The following is an 18,926-nucleotide window of genomic DNA, read 5'->3' as shown; positions in this document are numbered from 1 at the left end:
CCTGTATTTTTTAAATGCCACCCCCCGCCATGATTCTGAAGGAAACCAAGTGTGGTGGTCACTGGCTTAGCAGGACCCTGAAAGTCCCCCCGACGGGTGGCACATGTGTCCCCCAGGGCTCTCCCACGTGGTCTTGTCTCTCCAAGTGGGCTTGTGCTTTCAGGGTCCTGGTGTTATACCTGGGGAACCTCTACAGCCTGATCATCGCGCTCCTGGACAAAGTCAACAGCATGAGCCCCGAGGTGAGCGCTCCCCAGCCCCGCGGCCACACACGAGGGCACGCGTGCACGCACCTACACCCACACAGGTACATGCACGTTCACATGCACACACGTGCACACGCATACATGCCAGGGCCAGCCTTGTGGGCGTCCTCACGGCTCATAATCATGCTCCACACATCACGTTCCAAACTCAACTCAGCTGCAGTGGTCTCGACGTGAGGAGAGGAGTGTCAGCCCTGCTTCCAAGGTAAAGAAACCAAGGCCGGGGTTTAGGGTGAGTGAGTGACCCTGCTGGGATGAAAACCGGGGTGGGGGGGTCTCCGGAGTCCAGTGGTGGGTGAGGCACCGCTCCGTTCCCAGCAGTACCAGGAGGACAAAGTGTCCGCAGTGGTCACCGGTGATCCGAGGACAGGAGGCAGGCTGTGGGAGTCTTTTAGCAAACTGGGAGAAAATGAGAGCTGGTGGGCAACAGCTCAGAGTGGATCCCCCATCCCAGCCCGCAGGGGTTTCGGCTCCTATCCTAGGGAACAGCGCCCGGCCTGTGAGCGCATCCCACGCGGCGGGGGCGGGGCAGGGAGGGAGGAGCCGGGGGTTCCCAGGGGTCTCGGTCCACTCCGCTCTGCGCCCGAGCGTCCCATCCCAGAGGCTCACAGGGCAGAAGAGGAGGTGCACAGGGCAGTTTTGTATCCGGGTGTCGCACAGCTGGGTCTCACCGCCACCCCCTGGCAGAACCCCCTGCAGTGGTTCTCCGCCACCGGGCTGAGCTTCAGCCTCTGCGTTTGTAACGAGGGATGATGGGTCGGACCCGAGGCACTTTGTAAGGACAAGGAGAACCAGCAGGTGTTGACCTAGTGTCCCCGACACTCACTCGGGATCAGCAAATGCTGTCCACTAGGACCTGTGTTCACGGTCAGAGACAGCTGCGAAGTGACCATCCGCCGAGCGGAGACAGAAAGATCCAGTGAGCATGACAGAAAGGGGCAGAGAGAGGTTGCTCCCAAGCAAGGCAGAGGTGCCCTCGGTGGCTGTGAAGTCTGCGAATATGTGGCCAGCCTTTTTTCCTTTCTCCGTCCTCCCATAGGAAGCTGGCACCCCAAATAACACGAGCCGCTGGACAGATCTCATCACCTTCTCTGCCACCAGGACGGCCCCTGAAGAAGAGACATGGTCCACACCCGGGCCGGGGCTCCCGAGACACAGCACGTGGGCCCTGGAAGAGACCAGCATTCCAGCTCCCACCTTGCCCTTCTCCGAGGCCAACAAGACCAGCGTCTACACCCAGCGTCCGCAAGACCAGTGCTGGGAGACCTACGTCGGGCAGGTGGGTCCCTTTTCTGCCTTACAAGGCCCTTCCCTCCACCCCCATCATCCTTAATTCGGGAAGGTCGTCATCTCTGTTTTGTAGAAAAGGAAGATAATATCCGGTAATGGTTTATGGTTTCCCCAGATGAAGAGTAACCGTCGGCACAAGGGCCCGCAAAGTGTGAACGACATGTTGGCCCTGGTTTTTGTTTTGTTTTGTTTTGTTTTATTTATTTATTTATTTGGGGGCGGGTAGGCGGGAATAAGCGGGGACAGAGGCCAAGCCAGGGGGAGAGAATCCCAAGCAGACTCTGTGCTGAGCAGGGAGCCCGATGTGGGGCTCGATCCTGGGACCCTGAGGTCACGACCTGAGCAGAAATCAAGAGTCAGACGCTCACCCGACTAAGCGCCCCAGGGACCCCTGCCGGCCCTGTTTTAAGAGCTTAGTCCTCATGAGAATCTGAGCATCCTCCTCACAGGCACAAATGGGGAAACTGAGGCACAAAAGGGGACGTGAGGACACAGACGGGAGCACAAGGAAGGTCTGAGCCCAGGCACCTGCTCCAGACCCTGTGTCTGAGCGGCTCTGCCTTCCGCCTTCCACATGGGATCTCGTGCAGAGAATCTCTGCCCCTGAACTGGAAACACTGACCCCGCGTGGTCTCCGGTGGCTCGGGCTCTCTCCTGGTTTTGTGTAAAGTTGGCCTCAGACATCAAAATTCAGTTCAAATGAACAAATATTTACTGAGCCCCCGTGATGTGCCAGACATGAAGACGCTGCGGGTGAGACCGTGGAATTGGCCGAGGAGGGGCCCCGCAGGAAGTGGGGGGGGGACGGTGGCGAGCGGGACGTGGGGGCACTGAGGCTGCTGTGTGTCCAGGAGATGCTGAAGCTCTCCATCATCGACATGCTGTTCACCGTGGCCAGCACACTGCTCATAGACTTCTTCCGAGGACTCTTCGTCCGGCACTTGAGCGACTACTGGTGTTGGGACCTGGAAAGCAAGTTTGTGAGTGAGATGCACAGTTCCCCCCACCACCCCGGGGGACCTTCAGACGGCTGGATCCCCTCCCCCCTTTGCTGACACAGCTGAAACTCAGGCGGGAGTGGGGGAGGGGGCACAGAGCTGAGTCTTCTCGTTCTGACCCTGCTTCCTGGGGCGATCTCTCCGTGGCTGTGGGAGCAAAGGGTCCTCTGCCTGGGACTATCAGCACCTGGTTTGTGCAAAGAACCCCGGACCCTTTCTTTGATGCGGTTCATTTTCTCTTGTAGCCTGAATACGGGGAATTCAAAATAGCCGAGAACGTGTTACATTTAGTCTACAACCAGGGAATGATCTGGTAGGTACCGAAGCTGCTTCTTACCTCAGCTTGCGTCTCATCTGGGCTAAGATTTTTATTTACTTGGTCTGGACGGGACATGCCTGTAGTCAAGCCATAAGAATTAGGGAGGGCGTACACTGTTCCTAAGGAAACCATTTGCTTGCATGATAATTTAGTAATGGCTTTCAGAGCATTTTGAGGAAAGGAACAATGAAAGAAATAATCTGGCTTTAAGCCACTATAGGTCATATCCACCCCCCAACCAAAAAAAAAAAAAAAAAAAAAAAATCTGCACAGGAATCATTCAAATAATCATTCTGAGTAAGAATCATTCAGAAGCTTCTAAGCTTAGACCCTCCCCGGAAGCTTATTCGAACGATTCCTATTAGAGGCACGTCCCGTCTATGGTTATCATTGTTCTATTTTATTATGAATTATTATGAATTTGTTAATTTCCTACTATGCCTAAGTTACACACACAACGTTATCATAGGCACGTAGGTGTGCACAGGGAGAAGCAGCTTTGGCTCTGTTTTTCCGGGCATCCCCCCGGGGTCTTGGGACAAACCCCGTAGAAAAGGGGGCACTGTTGTACCATTTTGTAAACGCAAAAAAATGCCAAGATCCTCTTCGGATTTCTTTCCACTAGCGAGAACAGGTAGGAGGTCAGTCTGCTGTGAGTGGGTTGGCATAGGCGGACTCTCAGACGGGCTGGGGAGGGGGAGACGCAGGAGCGGAGGGAGAGACGAGCTCGGGGTGCCGGGCAAGGGGACCCCGGCTGGAGGGCTGGGGCCGCACACCTGTCTGGGGCTTCTCTAGCTCTTCAGGCCTAGGGAGGGAACCCCAGAGTCCCAGACGCACGGTGGGCAGGAGGAAGCCGGACGCTAACCCGCCTCCCTCTGCGGCTGTAGGATGGGGGCCTTCTTCTCCCCCTGCCTCCCGGCGTTCAACGTCCTCAAGCTGATCGGCCTCATGTACCTGCGGAGCTGGGCTGTGCTGACCTGCAACGTGCCGCACCAGCAAGTGTTCCGGGCCTCCAGGTAGCAGGGACCCCGTCCGTCCCGCCCAGGGGACCTAGGCCATGTGCAACCTCCTCGCCTGCCAGGCGGGCTCTGGCACGGGGCTCTCCCAGTGGCCTGCCCCCCCCATGGTATCCCTTCCCGAAGCCACTCCAGTGCCCACCCTCGGATTGAATCATGACCCCCCCCTTTTTTTTTCCAACTTTCTACTGGTTTAATAACCATTTAGAAAATGCACGAGGCATGAACGTCCATCAGGATATACACAAACCAAAGATTGTAACCAGTGTCCAGATCAAGACATGAAGCAAGAATAAGCCCCAGAGACCCCCCTTGGCTCAATTCCACAGTACCAATTCCCTTTTTTTTAAAAGAGATTTTTAAGCTTTTTTTTATTTTATTTTATTTATTTATTTTGACAGAGAGAGAGAAAGAGACAGAGAGAGAGAGCACAAGCAGGAGGTCTGAGCAGCAGGCAGAGGGAGAAGCAGCCCCCCGCCCCCAGGAGGGAGCCGGATGCGGGGCTCGATCCCACGACCCCGGCATCATGAGAGCCCAAGGCAGACACTTCACTGATAGAGCCCCACAGGCGCCCCGGAAGAGATTTTTAAACTATAGTAGTATACAGTATACAATTCTACATTTAAAAAGTTGAGTCATAATAAAATAGACCTTTTTATGCAAAACTAAAAGCTGCCAAGATGACTCATGGGGGAAACTAGGAAGATTAAGGATCTTGGAAATAGACGGGAAAGAGAAACATCTCCCCAAAGCCTTCAGCTTTACAGTGTTTTACAAACAAGTTTCTCAAATCTCTAAGTAACCGTTATTTCTGATCTTCATAAGCAGTTTTTTAAAGCCCTGAAAGGGAGGCAGGGAGAATCGAAATGGGATTGAGACTATTAAAAAATGAGGCTATTAAATTAAAATTTGATGGAGACTATGAAAGAATAAGACTATTTAAAAAAATCAACTTTGAATGAGGACTGCCTCCTAACCTATGTGCCCATGCTACTATCCTATACAAATCACTCCTAAAAACACCGCAGATTTATTGTCTCACAATGCCGTTTCATCTATCAGGTTTGGAATTTAACTCTTCGTAACCACCTGGCCCTCACTCTTGAGGACCGAGGACCACTCCGATGTAAACGTAGCTTTCCAAAAGATGCTCTTTGCAGGGCACGTGACACACTGAGTAAGAGATTGTTAAAGTATGGCTTTCCCTGAAGAATAAAATAGTTCAAATTTATACTCGTTCCAAAAAAAGTCTACAGCTTCTTTCCCATAATTGTAGAAATCTAGCAAGGGTTTCTTTCTTCCTTCCTTCCTTTCTTTCTTTTTGCTTTCTCTCTTTCTTTCTTTCTTTTTCTTTCTTTCTTATTTTCAGAAGTTCTGAGTATCTAGCTAAAGCAGCCAGGTCTGTCTTCTCAAAGATCACGGAGTCACGACCAACTTCTAAAGGTATTAACGGTCCGAGGTTCTTTCCCATACTTAAATGCCGGCGCGCACACTCTAGGCCCTTACGTCCCAAGCTTCTCCGCCTCAGCGTTCTGCTGGGGTGACTCAGCTAATGAAGGAAGACCCCCCAGGGTCCGTATCTGCGCCCCTCCTGGTGGGTGCATGGGTCGCTCGCTATCACAGATAGCGCTGCCTTGACCATGCTCCTCAGCGTCTCTGCTGGGAACACACTTGGGGTACAGCTGCCGGCTCGGGGCATGCACGTGCTCAACTCCCCACACAGGCCCAGAAAGGTCCTCAGAGTGGTCACGCCTTTCGTCCCCTCTCCCAGCATCGTGAGAGCGTCTCGGATGTCCCACAACCTTGTCAGCACTTGTTCTTTTCTGTGTTTTCCTCTGAGCCACTCTGGTGAACTTGTAACACAGTTTGAACACGTTGGCTAGAGCCCCGTTGTTTTCTTTGGATGTAAGAGCTACTTAGGCGGCTTTACATCGGTGGCTTTCAAACGTCCGACCATGAACTGCCTACGTGACAATGTATCTGGTGACCAGGACACACATTCAGGCATACACTCGTACATATATATATATTTATATGTTTTTATATGTCTTGCACATACATGCATGCATATATTTTATGTGTACACACACACACACACACACGAATCCGGATAACTGTGGATACACACCCTGTCCGTGTACACACTAGGTGTGCCCACCTACCGCGCTCCTCATACTTCCACGTATGTGTAGGACACAGAGAAAGGTTTCACAAATGAACAATCAGTGTTCACCTGCTTACTCCCTTGCACGAGCTCTGATATTTTCTATTCGCTTCTAGGCCATCTCTTTCACTAAAGAGAGAGAGACACAGAGCAGCAAAGGGCGCTAGCTGACCATCTCTACGCTGACCGCTCGTGTCCTCTTTCCAGAGCCGTGTGCAGGGCCTCGCACACTGAACAGACCAGAGCCGTCCTCGGGGACGGCCCGCGGGGGCCGAGCTCCCTGATACCAGCGTAGCGCTCAGGGCCCAGGGCTTAATCAGGCAGAACAGTCACCCTGAGCAGCCAGGACCAGAAAGGATAAGAAACTGGGCACAAGCCACATCCCAGTGCGAGAGCCAGGAGTCGCCCCAGAGGACCCTAACTGTCCTTAGACAGAGGAGGCAAGTTCAAGGCTGGGAACACGACGGGGCAACCATCAGGCAGGGACGCAGGTGGACGGAGGAAAGGCGCTAAGATTTTTCGATGAGTCGAGCTCACTCGGGGACGACCGAGGGCCTGCCACTCTCTCGGTTTGAGGGGGCAGGTGCTCGTCCAGCGCGGAGCAGAGGACCGGGCAGGGCTGGACCGCCTACGAAGTCCCTCTGGGCGCCCAGTTCTAGTTCGCGAAGCTCCCCACGACCTCATGACAGACCCTCTGTAGGTAACTGCCGGAGGAGCTCTCTGTGTATAGTCAGAGCTACGGCTCCAGGGTCGGTCCTCCGGGCACGTGGGTCCTCGACCACGGGCCACGGGAGGGACTCAGCCCGCGGCGGTTCCTCTGCAGATCCAACAACTTCTACCTGGCGATGCTCCTGTTCATGCTCTTCCTCTGCATGTTGCCGACCGTCTTTGCGATCGTGCGCTACAAGCCGTCCCTGAGCTGCGGGCCCTTCAGGTGAGTTATTTTGGAGCCTTCTGCTCCTCCTGGAGCGACGGCCAGCTCCAGGGGAAGGGCCCCCGCACGCAGATGAACTCTCCTCCCGACCGACAGAACGCGTCCGCAGCAGAGAAAGCTCTCGAACCCACAGACCAGGGCTCCTGGAGCAGGTGGCCATCAGAGAGGCACGCCTCGGGGCTCATCTTGCAAAGCTGGAGCTCCGCGAAAAGCAGCAGGGTCTGGGGCAGAGCTCCTGGGCTGCGGAGAAATTCTGGCTGGGCACCGTTTCCCTTCCAGAACTCGGGAAGCTTTTATTAAAAGATAACCTAGGTGGCTTTTGATACATTATTTCTCAAATGGCATCAAGGCAGTGAGTTCTAGACTCTCTCCTCCTAGCATTTGCTTCAGGTCAGTTTCAAAACTACATACGACATTGGGAGGCTGGGTTTTATACAGCATCAAACACATGCACACGCGCACACACCGGGATCACGGACGCCCCCATCAAACCTGGTGTTAATCGGACAATCAGCTCCTAGAAGATCTTCTTAGGGGCCTTACGTATCCTTCCCGTGGGGGTGGGAGAGTGCCCTGCCTCTGCACCTGACCTTGAGGGCTGGACCTCCAGCCCCGTGGCTGTTTGGTGATGGCTTTGCGGCACCCTCCCGCCCAGAGCGATCCAGTCTGGGTTTTGCCTTTCTCACAGCGGACAGGAGAAAATGTACGACATCGTGTCAGAAACGATCGAGGACTTCCCCGCGTGGTTTGGCTCCGTGGTGGGCTATGTCAGCAGTCCTGTGGTTATCTTGTCCGCCGTGCTCCTGCTTTTGTGAGTACCGCCCACGGCCTCCCGGCCTGCTCCGGCCAACAGAGTTATTCCAGAAAACCAACGAGCTCATCGCAAAGTCCCATACACAGCCTCATGATACAGGCAGGGACTGGATCACACAGGAGCCAGGGAGGTTTGGGGTCCTGATTCGTCAGCTGCGTGTGGGCGATCGCTGGGACCACGGTGATGGGGCTGCGTATCATTACCATTGTACTATCTGACTGAAACTAAAATAATCTCCAGAAGGGGGTTCACAAAGCAGCTGGGTAGCTTCTGCTTGTTTTTGACTTAGAAGAAACACAGCAGAGAGCAGGTCCAGCACTCCTAGTGCGATGCTCTGTAAAACCTCTCCCCCTGTCCCCACCCTGGCCTTGTCCGTATGACCCTGCAGAAGTCCAGGTGAGGGGATGTCACTGGGGAAACCAAGAAGCCTTCCTTCTAGAGCAGCACTCTCCTGATGCTGGCCAGCTTGAGCACTCGCTCATACCTCCCTCCCCGGCAGCAGCGTGGGAGGTGGTGGGGACCCCTGGCTCCTGCCCACCAGCCTGGCAGGGAGCGTGCCCTGAGCCCCAACCCTGGGGAAGGGGCTCACTCTTGGCCCGTGCTCTCTTCCAGCATGCTCATCTACTACCTCCAGAGCATCGCAAGGTCCTTAAAACTCAGCAACCAGCAGCTCCGAATGCAGATCCAAAACGCAAGTATCACATCATCTTTGCTTTGTCCCGTGTGAGGGCCACACGGCAGGTCTGGCCAGCAAGGGAATGCAGGTGAGGTCCATTTTCAAATCACTGGCCGTACCCAGGAAACATAAGGCCATGCCTGCCCCAGGTTCCCCAGAGTTATTTCTAAGAACACCCAAGGACATCTCCCATCTGCCCAGGAACTAGCGGAGTCTAGCTTTTCCTGCCCCAGGACCCTTGCTGATGCCCTGAGCACTTTGGTGCCCTCTTGTGGCTGCACCAAGGCTTTAGGGCATGGCAGGCAGGGGGAAAAGTGGGCTTCCCAGACCTGTGTCAACCTGGACATCTGAGCCCACTCTGCTTGGACCCAAAGACACACCTTTCTCATGGCTTAGACTCTGGTAATCATTATCTTATCTCCCATCTGGGACTTCACTCTCCAAACGGTCAGAGGGAGACCGACGGGTCCAGTCTCTGCATACCGCGGGGGGCCCCGCCACCTTACCCCAGGCCAGGACGGGGACAAGGGAGGCACCTGTCCTCGGGCTCGCACTGACCCTGCCCCACCTGCCTGAGAGTGGGTGCGACCCTTTCCTCACCCCAGTCCCAGAACCCCGTGCAAGAAGAGATGCCTTTTTCAGTTCTTGTAAGCATAGCTCCATGAATAATCAATTCACATAAAGAAACAGTTCCAGAAGCAATCAGAGAAGAAATGAATTTGGAGCTGCGAAGGGCATTTTTGGGGAAACATACATTTCCCATGTTGTCGATCTATACTTTCTCTTTTGTGTCACGAAGTTTCGGCAGAGTCTAAGCATGGTCTGAAAACAAACGTTACAAACAAACAAACAAAAACTTCCTAGGTAAAACGTCAGCTCTGGGTTTGAGCATTTACTTATTCAAGTAGCAGGTCTGAGTTCGGAGTACACCGTCCCCAAGTGACAGCAGGTGTAGGGTCATGGCCTACGACAGGAGGGATGACATAATGCCCCCTCCCCGCTCTCCACCCAAGATTAGTATTATTATGTCTTCCTGCTAAACCCAAAACAAATGTACACTTGTCATTTGTATTTTAGGCCAGATCTGAAGATAAGAAGAAGGTTGCCCAAATGGTAGAAGGTAAGTATAAGCGAAGACGTCAGGTGTCTCGGTCATGCCTGTGTTTAAAACTGCGGCAGCTTACGGTACACCACCAATGGCGAACCGTGGTTGTCACAGTTAACCAGGCACAATAAAATAAAATCTACGGTTACAAATATTGGTTTAAATGGAGAAGTTTTACATCATATTCAGGCCTGTGAATAACACCAAAACATGTCTGAAAAGAGAAGGAAGTTTTGAGGTAGGGGAGAAAAAGAAACCCCCAAATCTGGAGAAAAACCCCCAAGAACACCCTCGCTCACTTTTGTCTACTTCTCAGTGGCCGTTTCTTCCTGGCAAGACCCCTTCCCCAGGTCTCTACCCCAGGGTCCAGCCTCCGGAGGGCACGCCCCTCGGGTCCCCTCCGGCAGGGCGATGCCTGATGGACACACCCAGCCACCCACACAGCGGGCACACCTGCTCTGCCCGATTCCCCAGCAGCTCCTGGAGAAACTTGCTCCCACCCAGGCTCCTTGAGGGAAGAGGAAAGAGCCTCGTGCAGAAAGAAGGAAAACGGGCTCGTGTGGCCAGAAGGGAGGCAAGCTCGAGGGAAACTGCCCCTCCCTGGGGGCCACTCCGAGACCACGTCATATACGGAGTTGGAAAGATCAGCCGGCAATGTTAAAATGACCGACTGCCTCATTTTATGAGCTAATGGGAAGGGGGGTGTGGGGGGGAGGCCTGCGTTGGAGCCACACAGACCAAGGGTTAGGTTTGCCCCACCCCCTAGCAGGAAGGCAGCCTCCGCACAGAAAGGGACTAGAGCTCATGCCATCAAACCCCACTGAGAGTCATAGGACATAGTCAAGTTCAGCTCATGTTGTCTTCAAACCCAAGCGTCTCCGGGACCTCTCTCGGGATGGCAGGACCATTGTCCAATGGTACTTACCTTAATTCGGTCTACATGTCCTCTCGGAATGCTCCGTGAACCGCTTCCAAAAATAATCCCAATTGTCCCATCGGCTTTAATAGATACCTGGGACAGATCAACCATCAGAGCCCCGAAGCTGGGGAACGACCCACTTTCTCTCTAGGGGGCATTCAATGGTGCATGAGTAAAGCCTCGGGGTTCATGTGAGTCCACGCTGCCTTCCTGTTCCAACTGACCGTGAAGAAATGATTTGAGTGGCCGAATGCTCTTTGCCGGTGGGAGGGGCGTCTCTGCAAAGCTCGCGTGATTGTTTGCAGACCCAGCAGCTGGACGTCAGCCCGCGCCGGCCGCCCGGTCAGCTTGAGCGTGTCACCCCGTCTTCTCCCACCCCACCCTCTCCCTGCAGCCCGGATCCAAACCCAAGAGGAAAGCATCAGGAGGCTTCCAAAGGAGAGTGACCTCAGCCTCCAGCTGTCCTCGGCTCACTCGGTGACGCCCCAAAGCAACGGCATCCTGGTCAACGCAGGCTCCTCCAGCAGCAAGAGTGGCAGGATGGAGACCGGCACCCCGGGCACACCCCCGAGTCCCCGGCCAGGCCTCAGGAGCCCCAGCTCGCCTCTTCCTGGCACCTTCAAGCCCAGGCCGGAGCAGGACCCTAACAGGTGAGCCGACCCTCAGCAAAGCAGAAAACCCGCCTCCCTGGCCGGGACACATGTTGTGGAGGGCCCAGGGCCATAGAGCTCGGGATAAAGAGCCCTTAGGGATTTGAGGGCCTCGGCAGTTTCAGGGGGGGCGGGGCCATCGAATTCCGATTCTGCCAGAAGGCCCCCCGGGGCCAGCTGCTCCTGAGAAGAAATGGGGGGACAGAGCGTGTCCAAGTCCAATGGGGCAGTGCTTCCTAGGCCTTCTGCGTCCCCAAACCCTCCTGAGTGCCACCTGCAGAACCTGCACTAACACTTAGGAACGTGGGTCAGGGAACACGCAGAGAGCGCCACTGCCCTCACTCACTGCACGCAGGAGGCCCGGGGCTCAGAGGGTACCGAGGGCACGGGAGACTCACCCCCTGCCTTACAGGTGTCTGTGTGGTCAGAGTGCGAGGGCAGGTGACCGGCGCAAGAACAGGTCCTACTCCCCGGGGACGCGGGCGAAGCACACGGAAGATGTCTACTCACAGCCCCTTTGCCGAAGAGACTTCCAGCAGATCGACCCCCCTCTTTGTGGAGTGGGGCTCTCGGCCGCCATGCCGCGTGATCCCAGATCCCGTGCCCCCAGATACTACATTGTTAATGAACGAGACTCTCGCCAAAAAACCCATCCCACTTTCTGGCCAGAGAGACGTTTCAGGATGGAAGCCTCAGGGGACATCGTGGCGATGTGCCCCAGGACCCCGCGACCAGGTGTGTCCTGGGCCCACCAGCAGGGGCCCTCTCCGCAGCTGAGCGAAGAAGAGGAGGGTGTCCTGAGGAGGGAGCTGGTCCATCGGTCTCTCCACCCCCTGTCCCTAAGAAGCCTCCAAGGCGCTCCTCATTTTTATGTCGGTGACAGGTCAGAAGGTCAGAGCCCGGCTCCTGAGCGCCAGGGAAGGCCGCACTTCAGGTCCCTGGATGATGGCTTTGGGGCTCCACTCGACAGGCCCGTGGCTGGGCACAAGAAGCTGCGCTCCCGCAATCTCCAGTCCACACAGCACCCCGCGATGGTCAGGGGCAAGCCCGAGGTTGAGCCATCCCTCTCCGAATCCGATTCCATGTCGGCGGCGTCCAGCAGCGACCAGCAGACCAGCGGCAATGACCGGCACCTCCAGATCGCCCCCGGCCAGCCCAGATTCCCCAGGTCCGTGAGCCCGCCGGGCGGGAGGAAGGCCGTCTCTAGGCAGGAGCTGATCGTGGATCTGAATGACTTGATTTATTCCAACGTCTAGGGGCGTCTTCTGGTGTCGCGGTCATAGCACGGGAGCCCTTCCAGACCGCCCGCGTGGTCTGACACCATGTGCTCCCAGGCCTTCTGGAAGGAGACGCAAACACACAGCCCCGAGACAGGACCACAGCTCCCCCTTCTCCAGCAAGTGCCTGCCAGGGAGCTGTGTCCGGCGGGTTCTTTGTGACCAGTGCCTCTGGAACACGAGGCTGTCCTTTCTAAAACATCCGTCCCCTTCCTCCATTCCGGGTGACCACAAATCACAGGCAAGCCGGACCGCTCATGAAAACGGATGGCAGGGCCCCTTCTGAGATGTCCGCACCCACCTTTATCCCAGGTGTGCTTTGTTTGGACCATCCTGCCTGAGACTCAGTCCTCCCCAGTAAGCACCCGGGACCCAAGTGCCCGCCCTTCAAGGTCTCACAGGGCTTCGTTAGTTCCCACGGATAATCGGTTTGGGGGATGACAGCAGTAACTAAAACTGGGGAGCTGCTTATACTGGCTACGTGCACGTCGTGTTAATGAGTCAGGACAGTCGGATCCCTGAGGTTTACTAGTTCCTTGAACTGGGAAGGACGGGATTCAAGCTGGTTTCAGGCTTGGCTGGACCTGGGGGTCCAACGCCTTCAGGATCCTCTGTCTTCCCCTGTCAGCTCTCCTCGTCTGCTGCCCTCAGACTTCCTCCGGGAGGGAGGAGGAAGAGGAATGCATAGCTGCAGAGAACGGCAGGTCTATGCCACGCAGCCGACGAGCCCGGGGAAGAGCGGAGGGGTCCCGCCTCACCTGGCGCAGTCTTCACCCGTCATGGCTGGAGCCCCTCCCGCCGGCGCTGGGCAGGGTTCTGCAGGAGCGTGGGAGGGTCTGCCGCGGTCAACCGAAGGGCACCCCCTTATTCCCATCTCCAGGATCCCTCTTCCTGCTGTAAACTGTGTCTTTCCCGTTTTCTCTCCTCCACCAGCCCGAGCGCTTGCGGAACAAAGTGCCGTTTGTTCCTTTCTGCGTCCCCAGCAAGCGACACATAATGCGTATTGTCAGTTTCTACGGCGGCGCCGTGGCTTAGAGCAACGCACATTATCATCTAGCACTTCGTGTGGGTGGAGGGTGGACCCAGCCCGGCAGGGTGCTCTGCTTGGGGTCTGCTGTCACCTGGCATCTCCTCTGAGGCGACGGGTACCCTTGGGAGCAGTGCATGGGCTTGTTGGCAGATTTCATATGCCTGGGGCTGTGGAGGCCTTATGCTTCCCTGCTCCGTGGCCCGTCCCCAGCACGGCTGCCTGCCCCTTCAAGGCCAGCAAGAGAAGGCCCTCAGCTATGACTCTCCTTTTCTGGGGAAATCCTGGACAGGCTTATAACAGACCCCACCTGATCAGGTCAGGCCCACCCAGGATAATCTCCCTTTCCGTTACTTCAAAGTTCCCTGGTCAGAGACCTTAATGACATCTTCCCAAATCAGTTCATCTGGACCACATAAGAGAACCAGTCGGGACTGAAATCTCATCTCATTGGCCGGGGCCAGCACGCTCAGAGGGTGGGTCCACGGGAAAGGTACGTCAGGGAGCAGGAATCCTGGGGGCCGTGTGGAAGCCCTGCCTAACCAGATACCTGTGGAATGTCGCCGGGTGGGTGAATAAATGAACGAGCTACACTACGAGCCAATCGCAGATGACGGCGTGATAGGATTCCAGTCCAAGATCTGCTGCCAGTTCTGACCAGAAAGGAAAGTTCTATGCAAATAACACCTCTCCGAAAGCAGACACACGCGAATGTTCCTCCTCCAAATTCGTGACAAGGTACGCACCTATTTTTAACATATGTTGGGAGGTCGCCGTCAGTCCGCTCCGGAACAAATGTTCTGCAATGCCACGGGAACACATGCTTGTGAGAAGGGCACCCACTGCAGGGGACGTGCGTCCCCTCTGCTGAGCGCTTGGTCTGGGGCTGGGGCTCGGGGCTTCCAGGGACACCAAGACACACGTTGGAGAGGCTGGTGCTCCCGCTGGGGACCTGCCATAGCTGCTGTGTCTGTGAAGGTGGGAAGGTGCTCCGCCAGGACGAGAGAACCGGCAGGCTCTGCGTCATAACAGAGGACACATGGGCATCGCCAACACACACCCACGGCCGCAGGTGTGGGTAGCACCTTTCCCTGCACAACGTAGCTCACCTGCGTGCCCGCACTCAGCATTGGGCTCCGTCTTAGAGAAATTTAAAAGACGCAGAATAGTACCAAGCCGGGTGTGACAAGCACCCCCCTTCCTACAGTGTCAGCAGCCGCTGTGATTTCACGTCCTCTCCACCTGGTCCCTTTATTATGATTAATAAGAAAATATTACAGATATAATCAAAGTACACAAAATCCCCACACACAGATCCACGCCCCTCCTACTGCCAAGAATTCCATGTATGTCCATTAAATTGTTTAGACTTATATAAGCTGCGTGCCTGTATGAAATAAATGTCTAAATAAATGTCTAAGTGTCTAAATAAATATCCATAAATAATGTGCAAGCAGGTGTTACTCCATAAATATTATCCTTGTGCATGTATCATTGTACCTCTTTGTGTGTTTGAGGTCTTTCGATAAAATGTATCGATCAAGCTCACTTAGAACCGATGCATGGTATTTCGCCGTATGAATAAACTCAGTATCTCTCCATCCCCTGCTGGTGGACATTGAAATCATTCCCACTTGAGTGAAACACGTCGCACTCAGCATCTTCTATAAGGCTTCATCCACACACATGCTGGTGCTGACCCCGGAGTGCATGCTGGTCCTGCCGGAAGGGGGATCCCCGGGGCATAGGCCAGGCGTGTTCAGCATCACAGGCTGCTCCTCCGTGAGTCTCTAGGCACCCAGACCCCCATGCAAACTCTATCGGCAGTTGACAAGGGCCATTTTGCTTAGAGCCCCACTCAAACATGATATCACTGCACTAGGTAAATCCTGCCAATGGCTGAAAAAAGAGTTATTTTAATTAATTTGCATTCCCCTGATTTTTAGCATCCTCCCCTGTGTGGACCAGCCACCTGCATTTTCTCTTCTGTGAACCGACAGCCTGCCCACCTTTGCTTGGTTTTCTGTCCCTGGAGGCCACCAACTCTGGTCCCCCTGTCAGCTGTGTGCTGCGGGAGGCTTCACGTCTGCACGGTCGAGCACCTTCTCACTGATGCCGCACAACATTGCTTTGGCTTTCAGTGGTGGGCGCTGGGGGGCAGTGATTCACATCTGTGCTTTGGTCAAACCATCACAGAGAACAAGACTCATGCTATTTTTCAAAGTCTCTCCTATAAAAGCCTGTGTAACAAACTCCTCTGGGGTCCCAGAAATTGTCATAACGATATCCATTACATATGACATGTGAAATTCTTTCTCTTTTTTTTTTAAGATTTTATTCATTTATTTGACAGAGAGGCAGGCAGAGAGAGAGGAGGAAGCAGGCTCCCTACTGAGCAGAGAGCCAGATGCGGGGCTCGATGCCAGAACCCTGGGATCGTGACCTGAGCTGAAGGCAAAGGCTTTAACCCACTGAGCCACCGATAGGAATAATCTGGTAAACATCTTACTAATCTTAGGACACTCCCTTGGGTCACTGCTTATGTTTCTAAATTTGCGAAGGTCAGAACTTTTACAGAAAAGTTTTCTATACATCTTTAAAAGACTCACATCTACAGTCCAAGGTAGAATTCCTGCTTTCCCGCTACTTGGTGTATGTGCCTCTCCTGTGTGTGTGTGTGTGTGTGTGTGTGTGTGCATGTGTTCCGTCTTTTAGGGTCTGTAGATTGCTCCGATTTCTGATTTCACTCTCCGCCCATTTCATGCTAAACTGTATGTCATTACGGGGAGGAAGAGGCAGTAAAGCATGTAAGCAAACCCGTGACCTTCAGAAAAAGGAACTGGGTGTGGGCCACAGCTCTGCTCCTCACTAGCTGTGTGATTTTCAGTTTCTTAACCTGTAAGATGGGACTGTGGCCGCACCTCCCACTGCTAGGGTGTCCTGAGGCTTCGAAGGTCCAGCATGGGTGCAGAGCCCAGGATGCTGGCCGGTGAGTAGCACAGCTCAGTAGCCATCAGCTGCTGCTAAGAATAAACAGACAGACATGCGCTTCCGGAAGGCGATTCGCCCATGTGGACAGGACCTGCCTGAGCTAACGTATTACAGAACGAACATCATGGTCCACATGAAAAGCACATACTCCATGCAGGAGCTTTTAAGGCTGGACCACTTGTGCACGTGGCTCCACCCCATGTCCCTGGTGGGTTTGGGGTGGACACTCCTGGGGCCCCTCCCATACCGTATACACCTATTTAAAATTCATCTGGGACTTTGGTGAGGTCTGGACTACAGCCAGGTTACTCCGAGGCCCTCGAAGAAGGGGCTCTGATCAGTAGACACGACAGACCCCTCCCCTCCACCCTCCTTCCCATCAGCTCTGAACTACAGCCCCAGGTCTCACTGAGCACCTGGCCGTGTGGGTGGACCTCCTGCCCCCTGCTCCTGCCTCCTGCCTGGCCTCCACAGGCAAGAGACCAGAAGTTTCCCAGGGAGGATGCCCTGACCTCGACGTCCCTGCTGCCATTTCTCCCAGACCTCGGGGATCCGCACTTTGCTCCTGCAAATATCTCCTCTACCCGGGGCTTCCCACTTTCTGAGAGCAAACATTAAAAGCTCTTACAGGGATTAAAAAAAAATTCATAAAATAAAAAAAATTAAAAAAATAAAAAATAAAAATTCAAAACCAATGCACCATTTGATAAAAATAGAAATCTCTCAAGTGTCGGATGTCTAATGGAAGTCACTTTCTATAGCGAGTCTTAATTTCCTCCAGCTTTGTTTTCAGAGCATTTTATCTCCAAATAAAATTCTGCGAGGCCCCAGGCTGACCGGGTGTCCAGTCATAGCTCTACAGAGACATGCACAGACATCTCTAGATATTTCTCGCTCACTCAAGATATTTATGGATATCTTACACGTAAACATGCATTGTATGCCAAGCACCATTCTAATTGTTACTCATCCATTGAAACCTTTGACCCATACTTCAACCTTATGTACTATTATTTTTCTCATTCTCCAAAGGAGGATGCTAAGGTCTGCATGGGCCAGTGACTTACCAGGGTCACAGCTAGTAAGTGGTGATGCTGGAATCTGGCCCCGGGCCATCTCAGCTGAGCACCGACTCACCTACAACACTCCTGGCCTTCAATTTACACATTTGGAAAATATATATATATGTGTGTGTGTGTGTGTGTGTGTGTGTGTATAAATATAAGTATTTATTTATATATGAATGTAATAAATATAATAATATTAATTAATATTATAATATAATATATTAATTATATAATTATATATTATATTTATATATAATTAATATTATATTATTATATAGTATATATGATATTGTGTATTATATAATTCTATTATATTTAATAATATAATAAATATATATATTTAATACACACACATATACACACACACACATATATATATACACACACATACATATATCATATATATATTTATCAATGTCATATATATGTATATCATATTGTTCCCTGTCAGTACACATATAAAACATTTTAACGAGGGGGATAAGAATTTAAATAATATTGAGCTATTTTTTAAGTTGTTTTAAATACCATTTATTTCCTTTGTGGAGAATAAATTGTTCTTGGTTAGAACAGTCTCTTCGTAGCAAGTCCTGCTTCTAGATGAGCTCTAGAGAACATTTCCTGTTCCAGCTCCACTTTCCTTTCATCTGTGTCACGATAGCTACATAGTATTCTACCAAGTGAGTATCCTGTTACTTTCTTTACACCATTGAGAAATAAATCCTTCCCTATTGCAAGAGCCATCCTATGCATCTTGGCGCAGGAGGCTTTGGGTCAAAACACAAGTAAATGCAGATTTTAAGATAGGTTGTTTTCCTCCTGTAAGGTTATATAGACTTACACTCCTGGTTACAGTGTATAAAAAAAATTGTTTCTCTCTGTATCCACTTGCCAACACAGGGAATTAACAAATCTCTTGCTATCTAGGCATCAGATAGCTGTGAATGTGCTCCCTCGTTTTAATTACAAATTCCTTAGCTACGAAGGGATTCTGCATCTTTTCATGTCTCCATTAACCCCGTTAATTTAGTTTTCTGCCTAGTATCTGTTCATTTATGATGCATTTGTTTTGTCTGTTGGGTTGTTTGAAAATTTCCTAATAATTTATAACAGCACTTTATACGTGGAAAAAAAAAAAAACCACTTTCAGTCAAAGTATGACCCAATTTTGCCTTTAGATTATTGCCTTAATTTTTGAGGCATTTTCGATGTGCTTAAGTTTATTTTTAAGACTTTATTTATTTGTCAGAGAGGGCACAAGCGGGGCTGAGTGTTAGACAGAGGGAGAAGCAGGCTGCCCACCAGGCAGGGAGCCTGATGCGGGGCTCAATCCCAGGACCCTGGGATCATGACCTAAGCCAAAGGCAAACACTTCACCTACTGAGCCACCGAGGTGTCCCATGCTAATTTTTT

At 52.7% G+C, this 18,926-nt stretch overlaps 1 protein-coding gene across 1 annotated transcript in view; it reads left to right on the top strand.

Annotated features, from left to right (window-relative positions):
• Window positions 1-14,908, top strand: part of TMC3 (transmembrane channel like 3) — a 36,781-nt gene extending 21,873 nt beyond the window's left edge. Inside the window, exons 12-22 of the mRNA XM_059179844.1 lie at window positions 164-242; window positions 1,306-1,545; window positions 2,408-2,536; window positions 2,800-2,867; window positions 3,761-3,889; window positions 6,877-6,987; window positions 7,676-7,798; window positions 8,414-8,492; window positions 9,555-9,597; window positions 10,896-11,151; window positions 11,564-14,908. Of these exons, the coding sequence (XP_059035827.1) occupies window positions 164-242; window positions 1,306-1,545; window positions 2,408-2,536; window positions 2,800-2,867; window positions 3,761-3,889; window positions 6,877-6,987; window positions 7,676-7,798; window positions 8,414-8,492; window positions 9,555-9,597; window positions 10,896-11,151; window positions 11,564-12,407 (2,101 nt within the window). The 3' untranslated portion in view covers window positions 12,408-14,908. The remainder of the gene's footprint in view (window positions 1-163; window positions 243-1,305; window positions 1,546-2,407; window positions 2,537-2,799; window positions 2,868-3,760; window positions 3,890-6,876; window positions 6,988-7,675; window positions 7,799-8,413; window positions 8,493-9,554; window positions 9,598-10,895; window positions 11,152-11,563) is intronic.
• Window positions 14,909-18,926: the final 4,018 nt, after the last annotated feature.

The sequence above is a fragment of the Mustela lutreola genome, chromosome 7 (genome assembly GCF_030435805.1).
Source record: "Mustela lutreola isolate mMusLut2 chromosome 7, mMusLut2.pri, whole genome shotgun sequence".
Taxonomy (NCBI): domain Eukaryota; kingdom Metazoa; phylum Chordata; class Mammalia; order Carnivora; family Mustelidae; genus Mustela; species Mustela lutreola.
The sequence above is the reverse complement of the archived record's forward strand: the minus strand, read 5'-3'. Positions and strand labels throughout refer to the sequence as shown.